This window comes from Cygnus atratus, chromosome 1 (assembly GCF_013377495.2).
Source record: "Cygnus atratus isolate AKBS03 ecotype Queensland, Australia chromosome 1, CAtr_DNAZoo_HiC_assembly, whole genome shotgun sequence".
Taxonomy (NCBI): Eukaryota; Metazoa; Chordata; class Aves; order Anseriformes; family Anatidae; genus Cygnus; species Cygnus atratus.
Window position 1 is genome coordinate 45,172,603 of NC_066362.1, and position 17,616 is coordinate 45,190,218.

The following is a 17,616-nucleotide window of genomic DNA, read 5'->3' on the forward strand; positions in this document are numbered from 1 at the left end:
TTAGTTCAGGAAGTGATAACTTCCATTTCTAAGCTCTCTCCCTGCCCTCTGGCTGCCCAAATTAGCTTACATCAAAAACAAAGGGCACATGAAAAGAAGGAAACCCTCAATCATTCTATTTGTTGGCTTTGAGAGCTGTCATTTCTGCAAGCAAACCTCCAAGCCATTAACAGACCAGCTGGGTAAACTAGAACTTACTTTGCCTTTTCAGTGAGTAGAGGCAAGTTTTCACTGATGAGACCGTGACTGAGGAGGAGGAGATATTCTGCATTCATGTCTGAGTTGAAGATCAGCCCTGCCATGATGTGACGCAGTGTCTCATGCACCTTCCGGACTATCTTCAAGCTTGTAGTGCTCTCCAGAATCTACAAAGGCAGCAACATGAGAGTCAGGAGGGGCAGTGGTCTGCCACCTGAATTCAGAAATCATAGGAAGAGCTAGAGCAACTCCTCTATCACCTGCTGCCTAAAGCCCCAAGCTCTCCTATCGCATCAGCTCTGCCCCAGCATCTCTCCTTTTTTCTTTCCAGCCTCTTCTTAGACTCCAGACAGTTCACCTGTCACCCCCGAGACGCACCAGAGCTCATGACCAAACAGGGCTCCATTTCTGCATGGGTTTGCACCCCACTCAAAAAATTGCATCTCTGTAAAGGCAATTATTCCACACAGAGTCTTAATGCATTTTGGTGACATTTCCTTCATGTGCAAGGGATCCAGTCACAGAGTATCCTTGCAAGTCTTTGAAGCCTCAGAGTAAACAGCATTAACAAAAGTTGGCAGAAGGAGAAGACACGGAGCACACACAGTGGGATGTTTCCCCTTCTAGTGGGGGAAAGCTTCCCACAATACCATTGATGCCCTAGACATCATTTTATGATTCCATTTTATGAGCTGGGTGCATACTGCCTTCCACAAGAAAAACGGGGAGCCATAGTGAGATTATGTAGGTAATGTCACAGTAGTCACTTGGAGGCTTTAGAGTTTCTTCTAGACCATACAGAACTGAGAGTACTCAAAGGAAAGCAAGACTCTGGCTGCCTTTTCTTACCTCTTTCAGTGGCAGAATCAATTTTGTCACCTGGCCCTTTCCTATGTACTTTCCAAGAATTTCATAGGAATCGTAACTCTTGTTCTTGCGTGCTTCCATGACCTTGGAGACAATTCCCTTCACTTCCTTCTCTTCAGCTACATCCCCAAACAGCTCCTGGTTGAAAATCTTTGGAAAGCAGCCAAGAGAAATCAATGAGAGGAGCAGAAAAACAGAGCCAGATTCTCCCAGTAACAAAACAACCACGCTATTTTTCTCCAACTTCAGAAAGTCCAGTTCTCCAGGTTGCCCATGAATCATGCCCATCTTTCCTCTGTCAATATAAGAGGCACCAGGCTGAGCACACCAGATGGGGAAGCTGTTTTCACATCCTTCTGTGGCACTGCGATACAAGAACTGGGATTCCAGTCAGACCAAGACATGCAAATAAACCCTTTTCTGGGTGGCCAGCTGAGATCCATGGACTGCACTGACTAGATATGTTTACTATTGCTCAGCCATCTAAACCACTGGGAAACACAGTTAAGTGTCTTAATCTTGAACCAACCTCCCTCCCAAGATGCAGGGCTCAGGAAACAGTCCCAGAGTCTCTTCCCTTTGCTGTACAAGCACAATCAGCCCTGTTTGCCACCAAGTCTGAGGCAATCTACACACAACCTTCTCCTGCCTCCTTCTCCCCCATGCATTTCATGATGATGTTTCCTTCAATCTTGAATAGCTTTTACCTCAATCAGGATATCTAGGCAGGGGTCCAAATCGCCAGCACTCAGCCTGGTAGTAAGGCCCTTCAGTAACAGGTTCACAGTGAAAGTCAGCACATGGAGCTAGAGACAAAGAGAACAGATCATGTTTCCAATCCCCTGCATGGACTTCTTAACTTATATTCTTCTTATATTCTTACTGGATAGGCAGACTCCCATAGCAAAGACATCGCAACTCACACACTACAACTGATCTCTTGCTATAGGAAAAAAATACTGGGAGGATAGGAATCCTCATACAGGCAGCAGGAAAAGGACCCCTGTTCCTCCACACGCTGGCAGAGGGCAGGAATCTCCTCTTTCTCCAGTGCTCTCACTGCTATTTTTAGGCTGTGATAATCAGTGCTTTCACTGTTACAGTAGCTAGAAGCTCCCACTGTTCCACTGTGGTAATTCATATCAGAAATTATTCTTACCACAAACCACCATGGAAAGAAGAAAGGTGAATTAATAGTTAGGGCCTCGGCTCTGGATCTAGGAAGCAAGACTTCAATTAGCATCGCTGTATGCTGCCTGTATAGTCCCTGCGGCAACTCACCTCAAATGTTGCTTGGCCCTAATGAAAAGATTCCCAATAATTTTATTGGAACAAGAAATTTATTCTTCACCTCGGTATCTCAACTCTTCACTAGGAAAATGGAGATCCTCTTTTCTTCCCTGCATAGACTAACAGTTCTTTGGGTACAGAACCTCAGTTAACGTATGTTTGCATACTGCTTGGAATAACAAAGACTGATGCAGGCACTAGAAGTAGTATTTAGCAGTATAATACCAAGCTATTCTCTCAGTGCAAAACAATTTCAGTAACAATTTCCCTTTGGTTTCTTCTTGTAACACATGAAAAAAAACAAACAAACAACAACAACACACCAACAAACCTATAAAGAGCAAAAGACAAAGAATTTCAGCATTACCTGGTACCCATGGACAAGAGTAGACTGCATCTCTTTTAAAATGTACATAAGGTACTGCACTCCTAACACTTCCATGATTTTAGTGAGGGTGTTACGGGCAACATCCCGGATCTCCTGAAATCTGTTCCTCAGAAATGAGCAGACCTTCAGCAGGATGCTAGAAACACAGATGGACAGTTTTAGTTTGCTCCCAAACACAGAACTAATTACATTGCTAGCCAAGGAGGGTGCTTTCAGGGATGTTTTTACAAGCACAGACATGCTTCAAGCCAACCCCACAGGCTTCGTTGTCACATACCCGTTGTCCTTCAAGAGACTTTCGAGACTTGTCTTTTCCTTCTGTATGCGACTCTTTCTCCAGCTCTGCTACCCCTACCTCCACACTCTGCTTCATAGCTCTGTGTTTATTTAAGGATTTACCAAGTCTCTTTCAAACTTAGCTTTACAGCAATCAAATGCAAAGGGGAATGTAACTAGGAAAATGTGCTTCCAAAAAAAAGTATTTAATGCCTGTCAGAAGGCCCCTCCTGGATTTAGCCATGTGCACAACGACAGCTTAAGAAAGGTACCTGCACTCAATCCCAGCAAAATGAATGGTATTCAAGGAGATCCTCTGGGACCTACCTTGGCAGGTTGGCTTCCATCACTTCTTGGGGAAGACACTGCATCACCCTGACCATTGCAAAAGCTAAAGGAACACGAACTACCTCATCGTCATTCACAACGTTGGATTTCACAAGCTTGTGTTCCTCATCTCTTTTAACCTTTTTAAGACAAAGCAAGAGACAATGCACTTTTAATATAAAAAAGTGTAATGAACAGACATTTAAACAGTCCAGCTTTAAAAAGTCCTGCTTTTTCTCAGCAAACCCTGAGAAGAGGCTGATATGATAAGGCGCTGTCCACTGCTAACTACAGGAAAAAAACAGATAGCTAAAGGACAGGCAAGGTGAATCCCTGCATTTTCAATACAGAAGCTAAGTTGGGTGCTAGCAAGTAGCCAAGAACTGTTCAAGAGGCTGCACTAAATGAGCTGTTTCACGCCCACACTGACCAGAGGGTTGGTCAGCAATCTTGATGACATGCCAAATGGGATGAAGCCTCTTTTGTTCTTTCAGGCAGTCTCTCTCCAGTTGTGTCTATTTTTTTTTTTTTTAAAATGTGTTGCATTTCAACAGGGCTCTTTCCAGTACCACTTCAACCCTCACAGTAGCATCTCAGGCCTGCAAACTGCCTTTCCAATGTCAGCTCCTTACCTTTGCAACAATACACCTGTGCAATTTAGGCAAGATGTTGACTACAACTGTATCTTGAATATGTTTGATCAAACACTCCAGCTCTTCTTTATTTCGGGGTAAGAAAGAAACAGGTCTGGCCACTTGTTCAGTGTCTTCAGCTGTCTCAGCTGCCTGTTCAGGTTGGACCAGCGCAGGTTCTGTTGGCTCCTCAGGGATATTCTCCCCTTTGTTTTCCTCAACCCTCTCCTCTTCCCCTTCACTCTGTTCCAGCTCCATGGCTTCTTCACCCTCCACCACTGGCTCGATATCCATGTCAGCAGCTTCTGTCAAGTAATTGTCAAAAATCACAGGTAAATACAGGAGGCCACAAAAATCAAACTCTCAAAGCAGACTCCTGTGATGGCTTTGACCTGAACAGAGCTCTACCTACCATCAGTAACAGCAAACAATCAGTAAACATTGAGTTGTTTTACTGGGTAGAGAAGCTCTGGCATGCTGGTTTCTCATAATCACCCCTCAGGGCTAGGCTTAAAGCAAAGAGTAGGTTGTTCTTTGGCTGAACTCCAGTAACAGTTTAACAAAGGTCAATGCCCTTGAACCTTAGGGAAGTGTCACTCCCTTACCTTTAGTCATTTCACAAGGGAAGAGGTACTGACAAGCACAGCTGTGTGATATCCTCCTCTTTGCTCAGAATATCCCAAAGGCCACAGGATAGATAACCACAATGGTGGACAAGTCAAAGATGTAATTTCTTCCCATGAAACCACAGGGTAAGCAGGGCCATAAAGCATGTTGCTCAAGCTGCAGATAACAATTAGAGTGGCCAAGAGCAAGGACAAAAATGTTGCAGCAACCATATGGGTATGTGCAGACCGTGGAGAACCTCCTAGATGAGCATAAACCCAGTCTGGGCTGGTTTGGCTTATGGAGGCCCGGGACAGAGAAGTAATGAGGAGGTGATTCCCCTCACCTCTCCTCACTGTGTCAGCACATAGGAGGTCAGCCTGCACTGCTCCTGAGAAGTGAAGTTAAAACTAGTTTTCCAACATGCACATTTAAAAAAGCTGGGAGTAGCTGACCTCAAAAGTAAGAAAATGTCAATTAGTTTCATTTCAAGCAATTAAAGGGAGTGTCTCTACAACCAGCAGCAGAAAGCTCACCATGGTTCTCAATGGTCACAAGCTGTTTTTCAAGCGTTTCATGGTCAAAGTGAAAGGCTTCCAGAACTGTCTCTAACAAGCTGCAGAAGAAACACACACAGAGAGATTAGCTCTCCCCACAAGGAGAGGCTGCATAGAATTACACAACAGAAAGTCTTAAAAACACATTTAAAAAAAATTCAGACTCAGTGACAGTGAGGCTTGAAGAGGTTTATCCTGAAATAACTAATTAGGAAATTGAAACTGGCTTCTTTTCAGCTAGATGCATTCTGTGGCCTAGCTCACTGTGAAACCTCACAGACAGTGGTACTGGAGCAATGGAGGTACCCCAGGAGCAGGTACAACCAAGCAGGAGCAGAAACTGCTAATGCTCACATGCACACAGTGAGACACAGCATGAGAAAGCAACAACCTGTTAATCCTTCACAGCTCAGTCACGATCAATCGCAAAGCCGTGTCCACTTTCATTTGCCTAAGCCCACCCCAAGGTGGGCAATCTCTCATGCCTGTGAAGAGGTTAAATTTCATGCAATGTTCCTTAAGATGCTGAATTTTGCTTTAGTCTTTGTAGAAACCTAGAGCAGCATTGTTCACAGTACCCACCTGACTCCCAACTTCGGATTGATCTGCCCCGTTTGCAGGACATGGATGAAATGCTTTAAGTGGTACAAGTACGCTGACCACGACAGATGTCGGCAGACAGCTCCAACAACTTCAACAGAGGCTGTTACCATATTTTCATGCTGCCCAAAGAGCAGAAATACAGTTGCTGTTAGCATTCACGCATTCTAAAGTATATTCTACTCAAAGCAACAAGAGCCAGAAGAAGTAACTTCTGTCTAGTGGGGATGGTAGGTACTCAGCTCTTTTAGGTCACCTCCCAGGTTTTAAAAAAAAAAAAAAAAAAAAAAAAATCACAGCTCACAAAGCAGATTTCCAGGTATTTATTACCGCCTCAGTTACTAGGTACAGCCTATGCTCCCTACCACACATATTCTGCTGTCAGACGGTGACTAATCAAACAACTGAACGTGATGAGAACAGTTTGGAGACATAGGGGAAAAAAATAAACTGATTACAAAAATGCAAACGAATATAACCCCAAGTCAAACACACACACAAAAAAAACACACACAAAACTCCAACCCACTAACAGTATACTACAAGAAAAGTGAAAATATTAAAACTAAATCAAATTTAAAAGCCTACCTTAAGCATTTTTTCACTAAAAATGGCAGTAGTAGCATAAGGCATGATGTAGTTCTGCAGGGATTTGGAAGACAGCACAAGTTTTTTTTCAGTCAGCTGCTTAGCCAGTTTCCTCAGGGCTCGTGCCCTCCTGTGGATCTGAGCCAAACACAAAAGGCAGTGAATGAGGTGGCCCTTGAGTCACAGCTAGCACAAGGAAGCACATACATGAAGGTGGCTCAATCTGAAGTAACGACACAGTACGGTCATTTCCAAGGACAGGACATGGCCTTTTCATTCATGTTTGGGTCTTCACTAGCTTTTTGCTTCAATAAATATTCCAACTCAGTGAGATATTTCACTGTGAATTCACAGGCATAAGAATGTCATATTTTCAGGTATCAGACAAGGGAGGCAACTGATACAAGATGAGAAGGCCTGACAAGTTACAAGAAGAGAATTTAGATTCAGCATATAACTACAAATTCACCAAATGCTCTGACTTCTGGAAGCAGAAGAAATGCTGTATTTTCATTCTACAACAAGAAAAAACAGGTACCCAAACTTTATGTAGCATTTATATTTCAAAGACCTGGGAATAGAGAAGTGCTGCAGAGCCTCCATACAGACAATAGCATGGAACAAGCTAAGAAAACAAAAACAACAAAAAAAAACCCCTGCTCTCTGCTATATCATCTTCAGGATCCTCAGAACACTACAGTTGTCTGTGTGTTGGATCACACATGGGTTGTAAGGTGGAGATGCCTACTCAATGAGATGAACAATCACTTAAAATGAAAGCATTTTTAAAGCTAAAGTAGGAAGACAAAAACAGTGCAGCTAAATTAAGAAAACAAAATATTTATAGATAGAAATACTAAGGAATTGTGACTTTGATTCACAATCACCCATGTGACCTCAATGACCACAACCCTTTTTATTTTTTAATGACATCTAATGATATATGGGTTCAGTTCTTTAGAGACACAGCAAAGGTGATTTGGAAAACATTACTCCACAGTAAAATGCTTTTACTTTGGTAAGGAGAGAGAGGCATTATGGAATGAATGTGTGTTGCCTTTTACCTGCATATGTTTCATATTTTCAAAGAAGTCCATGTCAGGATCATGGCAGTTGGTTAGCTGGACCAAGTCCCGGAATTCAGGATTTGCTGGGAATGTTTGAATGAGGCAGGAAAGCAACGATGTGTAGTCCTGCTGGATGTTCTGCAAAGAGCAAGCAGCAAAGGTTCAGCACTCCTTGGAAAGGCAGCTACACACTCCTCAGATCAGCTATACGATCACTTACAAAGCGTTTCAGGCCAACAGATCCTATTCTTTGGTATCAGCAAATACACCTGTATTTTGGACTGCACATAAATTAAAGTCTCCCCTCCAAAGAATGAGCTATATCTGAGAAAAGCTAAACAGCAGCAAAGAAACAAACAACAGCAGAGTTCTATAAGATTTTTGTAAGATTTCAAATGCAGAGTAATTTTGATTACAGTGGGCACCTGCATTTCTTTGCATCTGTTGCTAGGATAAAGACTCATCTATGAAAAGTCTCAGATGCCCTGGTGTCCTGAAGACAGCTAGAGATGTTATCAGGTAACAGTGCCTTACCTCAGTCTTACTCTTCAGCCCCCTTCTCACAGACTCCAGGAGAGTGTGCTGGATCAGCTCCTTGTAGTCATCTTCCGTATGGTCGATTTCTGCCAGGCGGTGGATAAAACTGGTCAAGCAAAGGCTTGCGTTGTCACTAAGAGCCATATCCCCTAGCTGAGTGGATGAAGAAATAGTACAGCATGAGTCTGGAGATGACACCTTTTTCTCCTCAAAAGACTGGACTGAACTGTACCACTGTACGCAGCATAACAAAGCCTGTAGTGATCCAACAACTCTACCAACTCAAAAACCTTCCTGTAGAAGTTCTACTTCTGAACTAATGCCCTCTTTTCCAAACAGGAAAAAGGAACATTTAGCCAACCTGGATAGTATAGAAGCAGTTGTGCATAACGGGGATCAGGAAGTTGATATCCACTGCTTGCATTTCTTTGATGTGGGCTGTGATTGACTGGAATGCTGACAGACGTACATCAAAGTTGATATCATCAAGATGCCGTTGATCAAAGGCATTTAGCTAAGAGAGAAACAAGTCATTCATGAAAAAGGCTAGAAATGCTACAGCACAATGTTGAGGAAAAAAGCGAGCAAAAAACCTGGACATACCTTAACAACATCAGTAATGTATTTCAATCCACTGTCCAAATCAGATAAAGTCTAAAAAGGAACATAAAAGAAAATAGTTTAACTGTTACAGTTTTTAGAAACTTGGAAGACTCGAGACTTTACTTTTTTTTTTTTTAATCTCAAGTGGTTGAAGTGACAGTATCAGTCCTGTTACAAGCTTAATCAGAGCCATTTTGCCATTGCTGTCTTTATTCTGTAAGTAGGAAATATACGTGTCTTAGTTTCCTAAGTTTCTAAATATCTACATTGAAGGTTTGCTGGATTTTCCTACTGAAAAAAAAGTTATATAAGTCATTTCAAAGTATAAAACAGCCTGACTGCTAAAAATCTGTGAGAGAAGAATAAAAATTAAAATCAGCTTCAGGCTGCTGAAAGCCAGTGTGCTTTATTTGGCTTCTCTTATACAACAGAACCCTGGAAATGCTCACATCAACAAGGCTACAAGCCAAAAGTTTTACAAGTCTTCTCACAGTTTGTTAGTGTGTACCATATGCAACTCTGCTAGTTCACTTCCACTTAACAGATGATAGAGACTAAAAAGGTTTTTAAGCTCATGTACAATAAGGATAAATCCTGGTATTTATTCTGTTCTTGCTCTGTTAAAACAAGGAAAAAACGCACAGAAAGACACATAAAAATGCAATACCTGAAATACCAAGCACAACTTCTGTCGAGACAGTTTGTTCTGGATGACAGAAAAAAGCTTTGCCAGAGGTTTGAGAAAGCTTGCAGGGTTTGAGCAATGTCTCAGCAAGTTCTGCACTGTTTCCAGAATGTCAATCTCTGCATCCTGAAAGAGACGGATAGCTGTCAATAACTACCAAAACCTCATGAGATTACTCGGGATATTTTCTTGGGAAGTATTTCAAGACAGAGAGTGAACTTAACCTCTTTGCTGTATTTTAGTCAGATCACAGATACTGAATGAGAGCAAAAAATTAGGAGGACGTATTCAATGCAATCATCACATCTTAGAAGCGCTTGCAACCTTTCAATTAGACACAAGCACAGTAAGAGAGAAGTGCTATCACAATGGCAACTTCTTTTTTGTCTTTCCTCAGATGACTCAAAGATCAGAAAAACTAACAGAGCCTTAAAAAGCAGTCTTTCTTTAATCTGTTAAATGAACATTAACAGTACATCTACTCGTATGATCTCCCTGAATGGTAATTATATACGGTTCCCTAATGATTCACAAATTTATAAGACAGTCTGTGAATAACTAAATGACCACTTGCAAAGCAGAAACTACAGCCTAGCAGTTCTTTCCACAACCCCAAAACCTCTCGTTGAGTATCTGCGCTATCATTTAATGAAAAACAAGACCCAAACCTTGATCCAAGGATCCAGGCAAATCAGGCTGAAAAAATCAATACATTCATTCCTATTAGATGGGACTGTATGTTTGAAAACAAGGTTGGGCAGAGAGGAAAACAGGACCCCAGGCTACAGAGTCTACCGCGCTATCCTCAGTGCTTGACTTAACAGTTTGCAAAAGCTTAAACCATGAAGAGCTCTGCATGCCCGAAGAATTTAGGATTTTATAAAAGTTTCAGTTTTGAGATACACTTCTGTACTCATAGGAGGTGGGCTCCTTAACAGTCGAAGGAGATTGGAATGGAAAGAGGAGATATGACAACAGATTAATAGTGCTGTACAATGTTTGCCTTTTATCCTGCAACAGACCAATGAAGCACTGCCCATTACACAGCATGCACTACGTTCACATATACTCATATTCTGTCCATATGCTGTGCCTTAGAATTTGGGGTGCATGAAGTACAAGTTAAAGAGAGCGATTATTTCAAAATTTTCAAGGAATTAGGTGAATTGACTACAGCAGCGAAGGAAGTAAACATTGTATAAACACTTCTGCAAAGCTTCCCCAGAAAAAGGGGAAACAATCAGCCTGGGCATAGGCATTCCTGCCAAGCATCCAGTGACCTGAACACCTCAACACACAATGACAGGGTGCTGAGTGGACTACGAACACATGAAGACTTGATTTCAGGCTAATCATGAGAAATTGCATGTAACCAATAAGCCTTAACCACACCTTAAACAAATCTACTTTAGTAAAGCAAAAATGCATTTTCAATGTTGAGGGGGGTTGGAAGTCATTTATACTTACTTGTTCCATGTTACTCTGGTGAAGGAAAGGGAGGAGGAGGCTCACAAGCACTGAATTCTGACTCTTCTCTTGTATAAATTTGCTGATCCTGCATGATAAGACAATGTAATTTACTGTTTTCTACCAGTCCAGTCACCAGTATAAAAAACTCAGTCAGCACTGTTGTTTTTATCATGGGGTTTTGTCAGCCCATCCATCTGCATCCAGGCTAACAGTCTTCTCTACAAAAATCATGGTATCAGCCCTAGTATTCAGACTGCAGTCTCTTCTGTACCTTTTCCTATACCAAGAGGTACTGGTTTTGAGTACCAGCAATAGAAACAGATAGAAACCATTTCTGAAAACTGTTCCATTTGGTCATCAGCAACTTCCAAGGTCAATGATAGATGCAGGTATTTTCAAATGCTGTAAATCTAAAGTTTCAGACAATGTTTCTAATTTGCAGCCTATTATGAAAAGCCTCTTTCTTCTTCCCTCTTTCCAACCCTTCAAGCGTTTTTAGCTCTAAAAAATCACTTACTTGGAAAGTATATTCAGCTCTTTGCTGACTTGAGCTCTGTACTTCTTCTTTTTCACTTTCTCCACATTTAACATTGTTTTGCTGAAGTACTGAAGTATGGCAGGAACATGAGGCAGAACCAAACGGCAACCTAGGCTAATGGTCTCTGTAAAGGATACAACAGTTAGCAGCACTCACCTTTGTGTTGCAAGCAACAAAACAAGCTCTGTGCAACAGAAAGGATATTCAGCCCTATGCAAACAACTGAGGAAATACAAACAAAGGAGGTTTCATCAGTGGAAGAAAAATCAGTGGGAATTATGAATGTCCAGGGCTGCTAGGAACATGCACTGATACCTGCTGAGAACAAGTTTAATGTGTCTGAGCTAGGACCAAATAAGAGAAAATAAAAGCTCTCCTCATAGATTTCAGTTACAGCCCTAGAAGGTGCAGGCTTATCAAAAAGTACCAAGGAGGTTCCTCAAAGATACTAACTGCCTCCTAAAACGGCTGTAGTCCTTACAGATGCAGTTTTCTCCACGCTCAGGACCCTGATGCTCAAATGTGAATCTCACCTGACACGAGACAAGTAGAACTTTACACTTCTTGAGCATGTCAAAACGAATTTGTACAGTGATTTTTCCACGCTCTCCTTCCCAGTATTCTCACTCAGGGCAAAGACAACCTCGTCATGATCTAACACCTCCTTCCAAAGCATCCAACAGGCCTCTTACAACTCTCATACGTGCATACCTTCCATCACTTCTCCAGTGTCCATGACAACACAGTCAGTCACATTCAAACTGGAAACCTGCTCCGTGGGTTCAAAATTGGGGCTGTTGAGAAGGCTATCAGCTATGTCCATCACAAGATTGGATGTTGCCTCAGACAGATTCTTGGCTGACAGCACAGCAAACACATTTGACAGTATGTCACACTCTGGACGTTCTGGATGCTGCTTGGCCAGCAACGGGAAATATCTGAGAGGAAGATTATAAAAAAGTTTTGCTGAGAATTAAAGTATCAAGCTTTATAGTTATTTTGTACAAAACGTCAAAGTCATATAAAACAGATAATGACTGTCTTTTACTTCAAACAGGGAAAAACCATAAACATCACAGAAACACAGTGTCACGAATAGAAAGAATGCAGTTTGAGGTCATCAAGTCCCTTCTTGTGCTTCAAGATAGCATCAACTAAACTTAGCCCTTTCTCCAGAGATGTTTGTCCAAGTCTCCTGTTAGAGTCTGCTCCTATCCCAATAATCCAATACATTTTTATTTTTTTTAACATAAGTTTGTGTGCAAGTTCATTATCATTACAAATGACAGGTCTTAAAACACATGCTGGATGCTTCAGAAAAGGAAAAGCAGGAAGGCAGTGGAAAATGTAAAAATCACTCAAGACAGCAGAGACAGAATTTCTCAGTGTCTACTTCGAAAAAAGCTCTCTTACAATTTTTAGTCTCAGAATCTGCCACAGATTCTGTGCTGAACTTGCCTACATTCTTTCATAAAACAGAAGGAAACGGCATGAAAAAACACAAATGAAATCATCTTGCAAAACTGCTCCCTCCTCCCTCCACATGCACCCCTCTTCCCAAGACTTAAATACAAGTCATTGGTCAAGACACAGACATATTCTAACAAGTCACCTCTTCCTCACCCATGAGCTGAGTTTAGACTATGTATCTGTTTGGTTCGTATATAAGAAAAGCAACCCACTAAAAATAGTGTAATTGGCATAAATTGCAAAGCTTCATAACTGCATCTGGACTGCTATCTAAAGAGTAACAGCTCACTGGAAAAAGAAAAGATATGTTTTGACACAATTATTCATAACTTGTTAAGAGCGTTTTTTTTTTTTTTTTTTTTTTTTTTTTTTAAGTTTTCTGTTTGCTTTTTACAATAATTTTGTATACTCAAGAAAGTACTTGTGCATCTTTGTGAGAATACTTACCTGGGATTCTTACTCCAGGTGTGAATGAGTTTCAGCAGAAAAGTCGGAGAATACTGACTCTCTGAAGCCAACCTGCAAACCTAGAGGAGATAAAAATCAGACACCAATGCAACCCAAGCAGGGAAAGCCACTTAAAAACCTAATTTTTAACAAAGACCCCACTACAGTCTATAGTCTCTCTTTTTCAGAAAGCACATTTTTCACTGTTTTTCTCTTTCAATATTTCTGGTCTCACTGTTAGGTTATCTTACTCCATATTTATACGCTACTTCAGCTACCATTTTTGTCCTCCCTTCAAAAGTGACTCCCCATGGAGCCTCACATTTGCCACAGAGACCTAGCCACCTCTCCTGATTATGCCTACGAGATCTCAGCCACGACACCCAACACTTGTTCCTCCTGTGCCTCCTGGGCCCTGACCACAGCACCTGCAATTCCAGCATCTATTCTGTGTCCCCATGGCCTCGCTGCTATGGAAGCACCCTCCTTGCTCTGGGAGAAGCTCATGCACTGCACTGCACCCAGGGAATGAGATCTTCTGACTAGGCAGAACTTTTCTGAACAATGCACAAAGAAGCTTAAATTGCAAATCCAATCTTGCAGGAGTGCTGCTATGCAGCTACTAATATTGAGCCTCTGCAGCAAAATCCTGCGGTATGAACAACAGCAAACTCCAGTTTCCAGCACAGCTGGCTTAAAACTTGTCCTTTCTACGAGTTTCTATACACATCAGTTCTACAACCTTAAAGCACCCAAATCAGACAATTCTTCTGCCAAAATCAAATCTTCATGGAGTTCACTGGCAGAAATTCCCTCTAGAGGGAGCTTCTGGATCATTCTGCAGTCCAAACTCCAGAACCGGTGCTGTCTTTTTGACATCTATCAGGAAAACAGGAATTCTAACTATTTAACAACAATTCTACCTCCTGTTCAGATTTACTCAGCACTTCCAAACACAATGCTCCCTTAATTCTTTAGGTGCTTTGCTGATTCAAAGCCTGAAACACATGATTGTACTGCCCTGGGACAGAAGTAAATCACCTGTGTGGCACCCTGGCCTTGTTACACTGGGACAGTGGACAGTAATAAAGGACTCCATGAACAAACCAGGAGCATACAAGCCTCTGTTGCTCTGCCCAGTGAATACAGAGCTATATGAACTGCCTGACGTGACCAGCACAATTTCATTACCAATACAGCGCATTCTCTCTCTCTCTCTCTCTCTCTCTCTCTCCCCCCCAGTAGTGCATTTTCCCAACCAAGATGTGATCTGAATTTCTCTGGTGAAGGCCACAGTTCTGTGCTCTGCCACTGTGCTCATATTGGGACTCCTGGCAGGCAGGCAGAATGCACAACCCACTGAAGGACCACGCTGTGGTCTTTCCTTTCCTGCAGCAGCAGTCTACCTACTTTTGTTTACGCAACCCCCTGCCACGGGGGGCGGGGGGGGTTCTATCTGAAATAACTTCCAGATAGAAAAGCAGCAAAGTGTACCTAGCAGTGACCTAGAAGTACTATTTTGCTACTGTGAAGCATCCAGGGAAGAAGTTTGCTTCTGTGGTTAAAGAACAGATCCATCCATTTTATTCAGATGAATTTGTCTGTACTTTAGCCAGTGACTTTATTATTCCAGGACTAATCAGACGTGAGCCACAAAGCTGGCTTTCCACGCACACATCAGAATACCAGCAAATGAGAGCTGGAGTTCTCTGAATGGTACAGGTTACATACAGCGGATTGGAAGAAGAAGAAACACATTACCTGAGGCCATACCACTGCATGGAAAACTGCATCAATCTCCTCCACACTAAAGCTGTAGGTCTCGTAATCAGAAAAAAACTCCACCACAAGCTTGAGTCCAAGACGTCTCAAATTCTTCAGTGGATTAATCAACCGAGGTTGGACCTGTGAAAACAAACAAAACAGTAAGACCTTTGCAGAACGGCCACTAACCACTTGCTCTGAAATTAGATACAGAAATTCATCGGCCACAGATACAACCTTTATTTGAACTATCAAAATATTCTGGTTTCTCCTCTAACTTTTGCACCGTAACAGTATACTTGTGTACTCACAGGTGACGTATATTGTTCTAAAAGGTGCCTATCCCTGCAATGAGTCAGTTACAGAGAACTCCTTCAGCTAACGAAAATCCACATTGACTGCTTTGAAGTACCATCTGCACATTTTTTGGACACACTGCAGAAAGATACAAACCAGCTGCATTTCCAGCCCTGACACTTAAATAATTCCACTTACACAGGTAAGGACCTAAATCAGCTCTCAAAAGAGAAGTTGTACTTCTCACATTGACATCTGCTAGGAAGAAAAGAACTCAACAGACAGAGAGAAGGAGGAGGAAGAGAGAAGGTAAGAATATGAAACACTCCAACAGAGCAGGACAGACTACAGCATTTGGTTACAGGGGGGTGTTTCATGTTCCATGTAGCACCCACATTCCTACACTTCCTTGGGGAAAATGTTTAAATTAGGAAATCAGCCATACAGCTAATCACGAAGTTATTCATGCACTGCTGCATTCTCTTCTCCTTGGGGAGAAGAGTCTATTATGACTTGAGTGACCTAAATTACTTCCATACTGTGCAATGCAGCTTACAGCACAAACACATGAGACAACTCCAAGAGTCCTGTCTCAGAAACAACAGACCCACGTCAGAGCAAATAAAGACCACTGTCTGAGACTGGAGCTACATCTTGGGATCCTCAGGGTCTCCATTACGTATCCGCCACACGTAATTAACATACATCTCTCCTATTTTGCAAAGCAGCTCTGGTGTCAAAGCCTCACTGAAAGACATCAAGATTTTTGTATTTGATGTGAATATGGGTTTCTGAAGACACCACCCGCTACCGCGCAATTCACTGCTACACTACCTCTGCACCCAAAATCACACATCAAAAAACAAAGAGGAGATGGTGCATAAGGAACCAAAGATGCTCTTGCCTGGGACCTCCCATGCTGTGCTGAAGTATAGTAATGTAATGGTGTGGAAACAGCTTCCAAACAGCCCTTGAGCTGCTTTCAAGGGCCAAACGCCTACAGGAACAGGTGCAGAAACCTGCATCTACTTTTATGCAGAAAGCACAAACCAGGCTGCTACTGCTAATGGTGACCAAGCAAAGTAATTTGGAGTCTCCCACAGCTCAATTGCCAGAAGAGCAGCCGTCTGAGATGAAGACTTTGAGAGGACAAAGAAACTCATTACGGAACACAATCGGTAGGAAACGTGAAGTGAATAACTTAGCTTAAAACTGTCAAAGTAGATGTTTAACTCTCCAGGCATTATCAGCCTGCAATAAATTACTCTCAAACCCCAAGAATGTCATCTAATCATTAGCAGAGATAAACAGATTTCTTACACTCTTCCTTGAGCTTTTAACATCTTATGGACTAATGAAGTGCTAAATTAAGTTCAGCTAAATGATAAACTGTCACTCCTCAAGTTACAAAATGGTGACAGGTTTACTGTAGTAACCCAGACAAAATGTGCGTATCCCAGCAATGAATGAAGCAGTTCTTAAAACTCTTTTCCCAGTTTAAAACATGTAGGCTTCTGTTGCTTAAGTAGGATGCTGCTGTCCTACAGAATTACCCATTCCTTTCATACTGAAGACCAGTTAAGGTTTTGTGCAGCTTGCAGACAGCTATGGGACCTTGGATGCTACCTGACTGCAACAGCTTGCTTTGTTTGCTGGATTGTTTTTGAGACAAGCAATGCTCTTGGATGCTCACAGACAGGTCCTGACAAGAACACATGTGCATGGTGACAACACATTAATTACCTAACATCCCTTGTTCAGTCTATCCTCTTGTAATTCCTTTCAACACTGCAGTGATGACGATGACTGTGCAGTTTGCTTGTTTCTCACCTAATATATGATCAGGCTCTGCAGGACCAGACTTGTGCATTGAAGACTATTTGCATTGAAGCCTGGCAAAGACACGAGTTTTAGGAAGGCATGAAAGCCTGGCTCAATGTCATAGCTTCCAAACAACTGGCAACAGAGCCCCCTACAATAGCAGGGCCTCCACAAGATGCTGTGCAGTGCTTAAAGGAAGAGCTAGCAGGCAACTCAAAGCCTCTGTATCCTCCTAACACAGTTAAGGTCTTACTGGTGTGGGAATGAGCTCAGTGCTCTCTGTGGTGCTCTCCTGGGCACAGGGCAGCAATAAAACAACAGGTCTCTTCTTTAGTTGCAGCCAATCTTTAACAGATTAGTTTCCTCACCTGTTTCTTACTGAACGCGCAGCCACCGCACACCAAGGGAAGAAACATTCCCAGAGCTCTGCAGGTACCTGGCTGAGACCCAAACCGTGACAGAGGATTGGCATGACTGCTCCTGATGCAGAGCTGGATGTGCTTCTATTGTGCTGAAAGCATGGCTGGCAGCCATGTTCTCCCTGTGCCCCATGACAGAAGACATTCACTCTGGATAATCACTGTGATC

General features: G+C 42.2%; 1 protein-coding gene across 1 annotated transcript in view; it reads right to left on the reverse strand.

The window, feature by feature from the left end:
- The window catches only part of UTP20 (UTP20 small subunit processome component), a 64,230-nt gene that overhangs the window by 15,339 nt on the left and 31,275 nt on the right, over positions 1-17,616 (reverse strand). The window contains exons 28-46 of the mRNA XM_035551672.2: positions 14,908-15,051; positions 13,147-13,226; positions 11,941-12,167; positions 11,209-11,353; positions 10,689-10,776; positions 9,204-9,347; positions 8,537-8,587; positions 8,295-8,447; positions 7,931-8,086; positions 7,394-7,534; positions 6,330-6,467; positions 5,724-5,863; positions 5,121-5,200; positions 3,979-4,283; positions 3,347-3,486; positions 2,723-2,879; positions 1,773-1,871; positions 1,048-1,215; positions 199-365 (exon numbers count right to left, since the gene is read on the reverse strand). Of these exons, the coding sequence (XP_035407565.1) occupies positions 199-365; positions 1,048-1,215; positions 1,773-1,871; positions 2,723-2,879; positions 3,347-3,486; positions 3,979-4,283; positions 5,121-5,200; positions 5,724-5,863; positions 6,330-6,467; positions 7,394-7,534; positions 7,931-8,086; positions 8,295-8,447; positions 8,537-8,587; positions 9,204-9,347; positions 10,689-10,776; positions 11,209-11,353; positions 11,941-12,167; positions 13,147-13,226; positions 14,908-15,051 (2,723 nt within the window). The remainder of the gene's footprint in view (positions 1-198; positions 366-1,047; positions 1,216-1,772; positions 1,872-2,722; positions 2,880-3,346; positions 3,487-3,978; positions 4,284-5,120; positions 5,201-5,723; positions 5,864-6,329; positions 6,468-7,393; positions 7,535-7,930; positions 8,087-8,294; positions 8,448-8,536; positions 8,588-9,203; positions 9,348-10,688; positions 10,777-11,208; positions 11,354-11,940; positions 12,168-13,146; positions 13,227-14,907; positions 15,052-17,616) is intronic.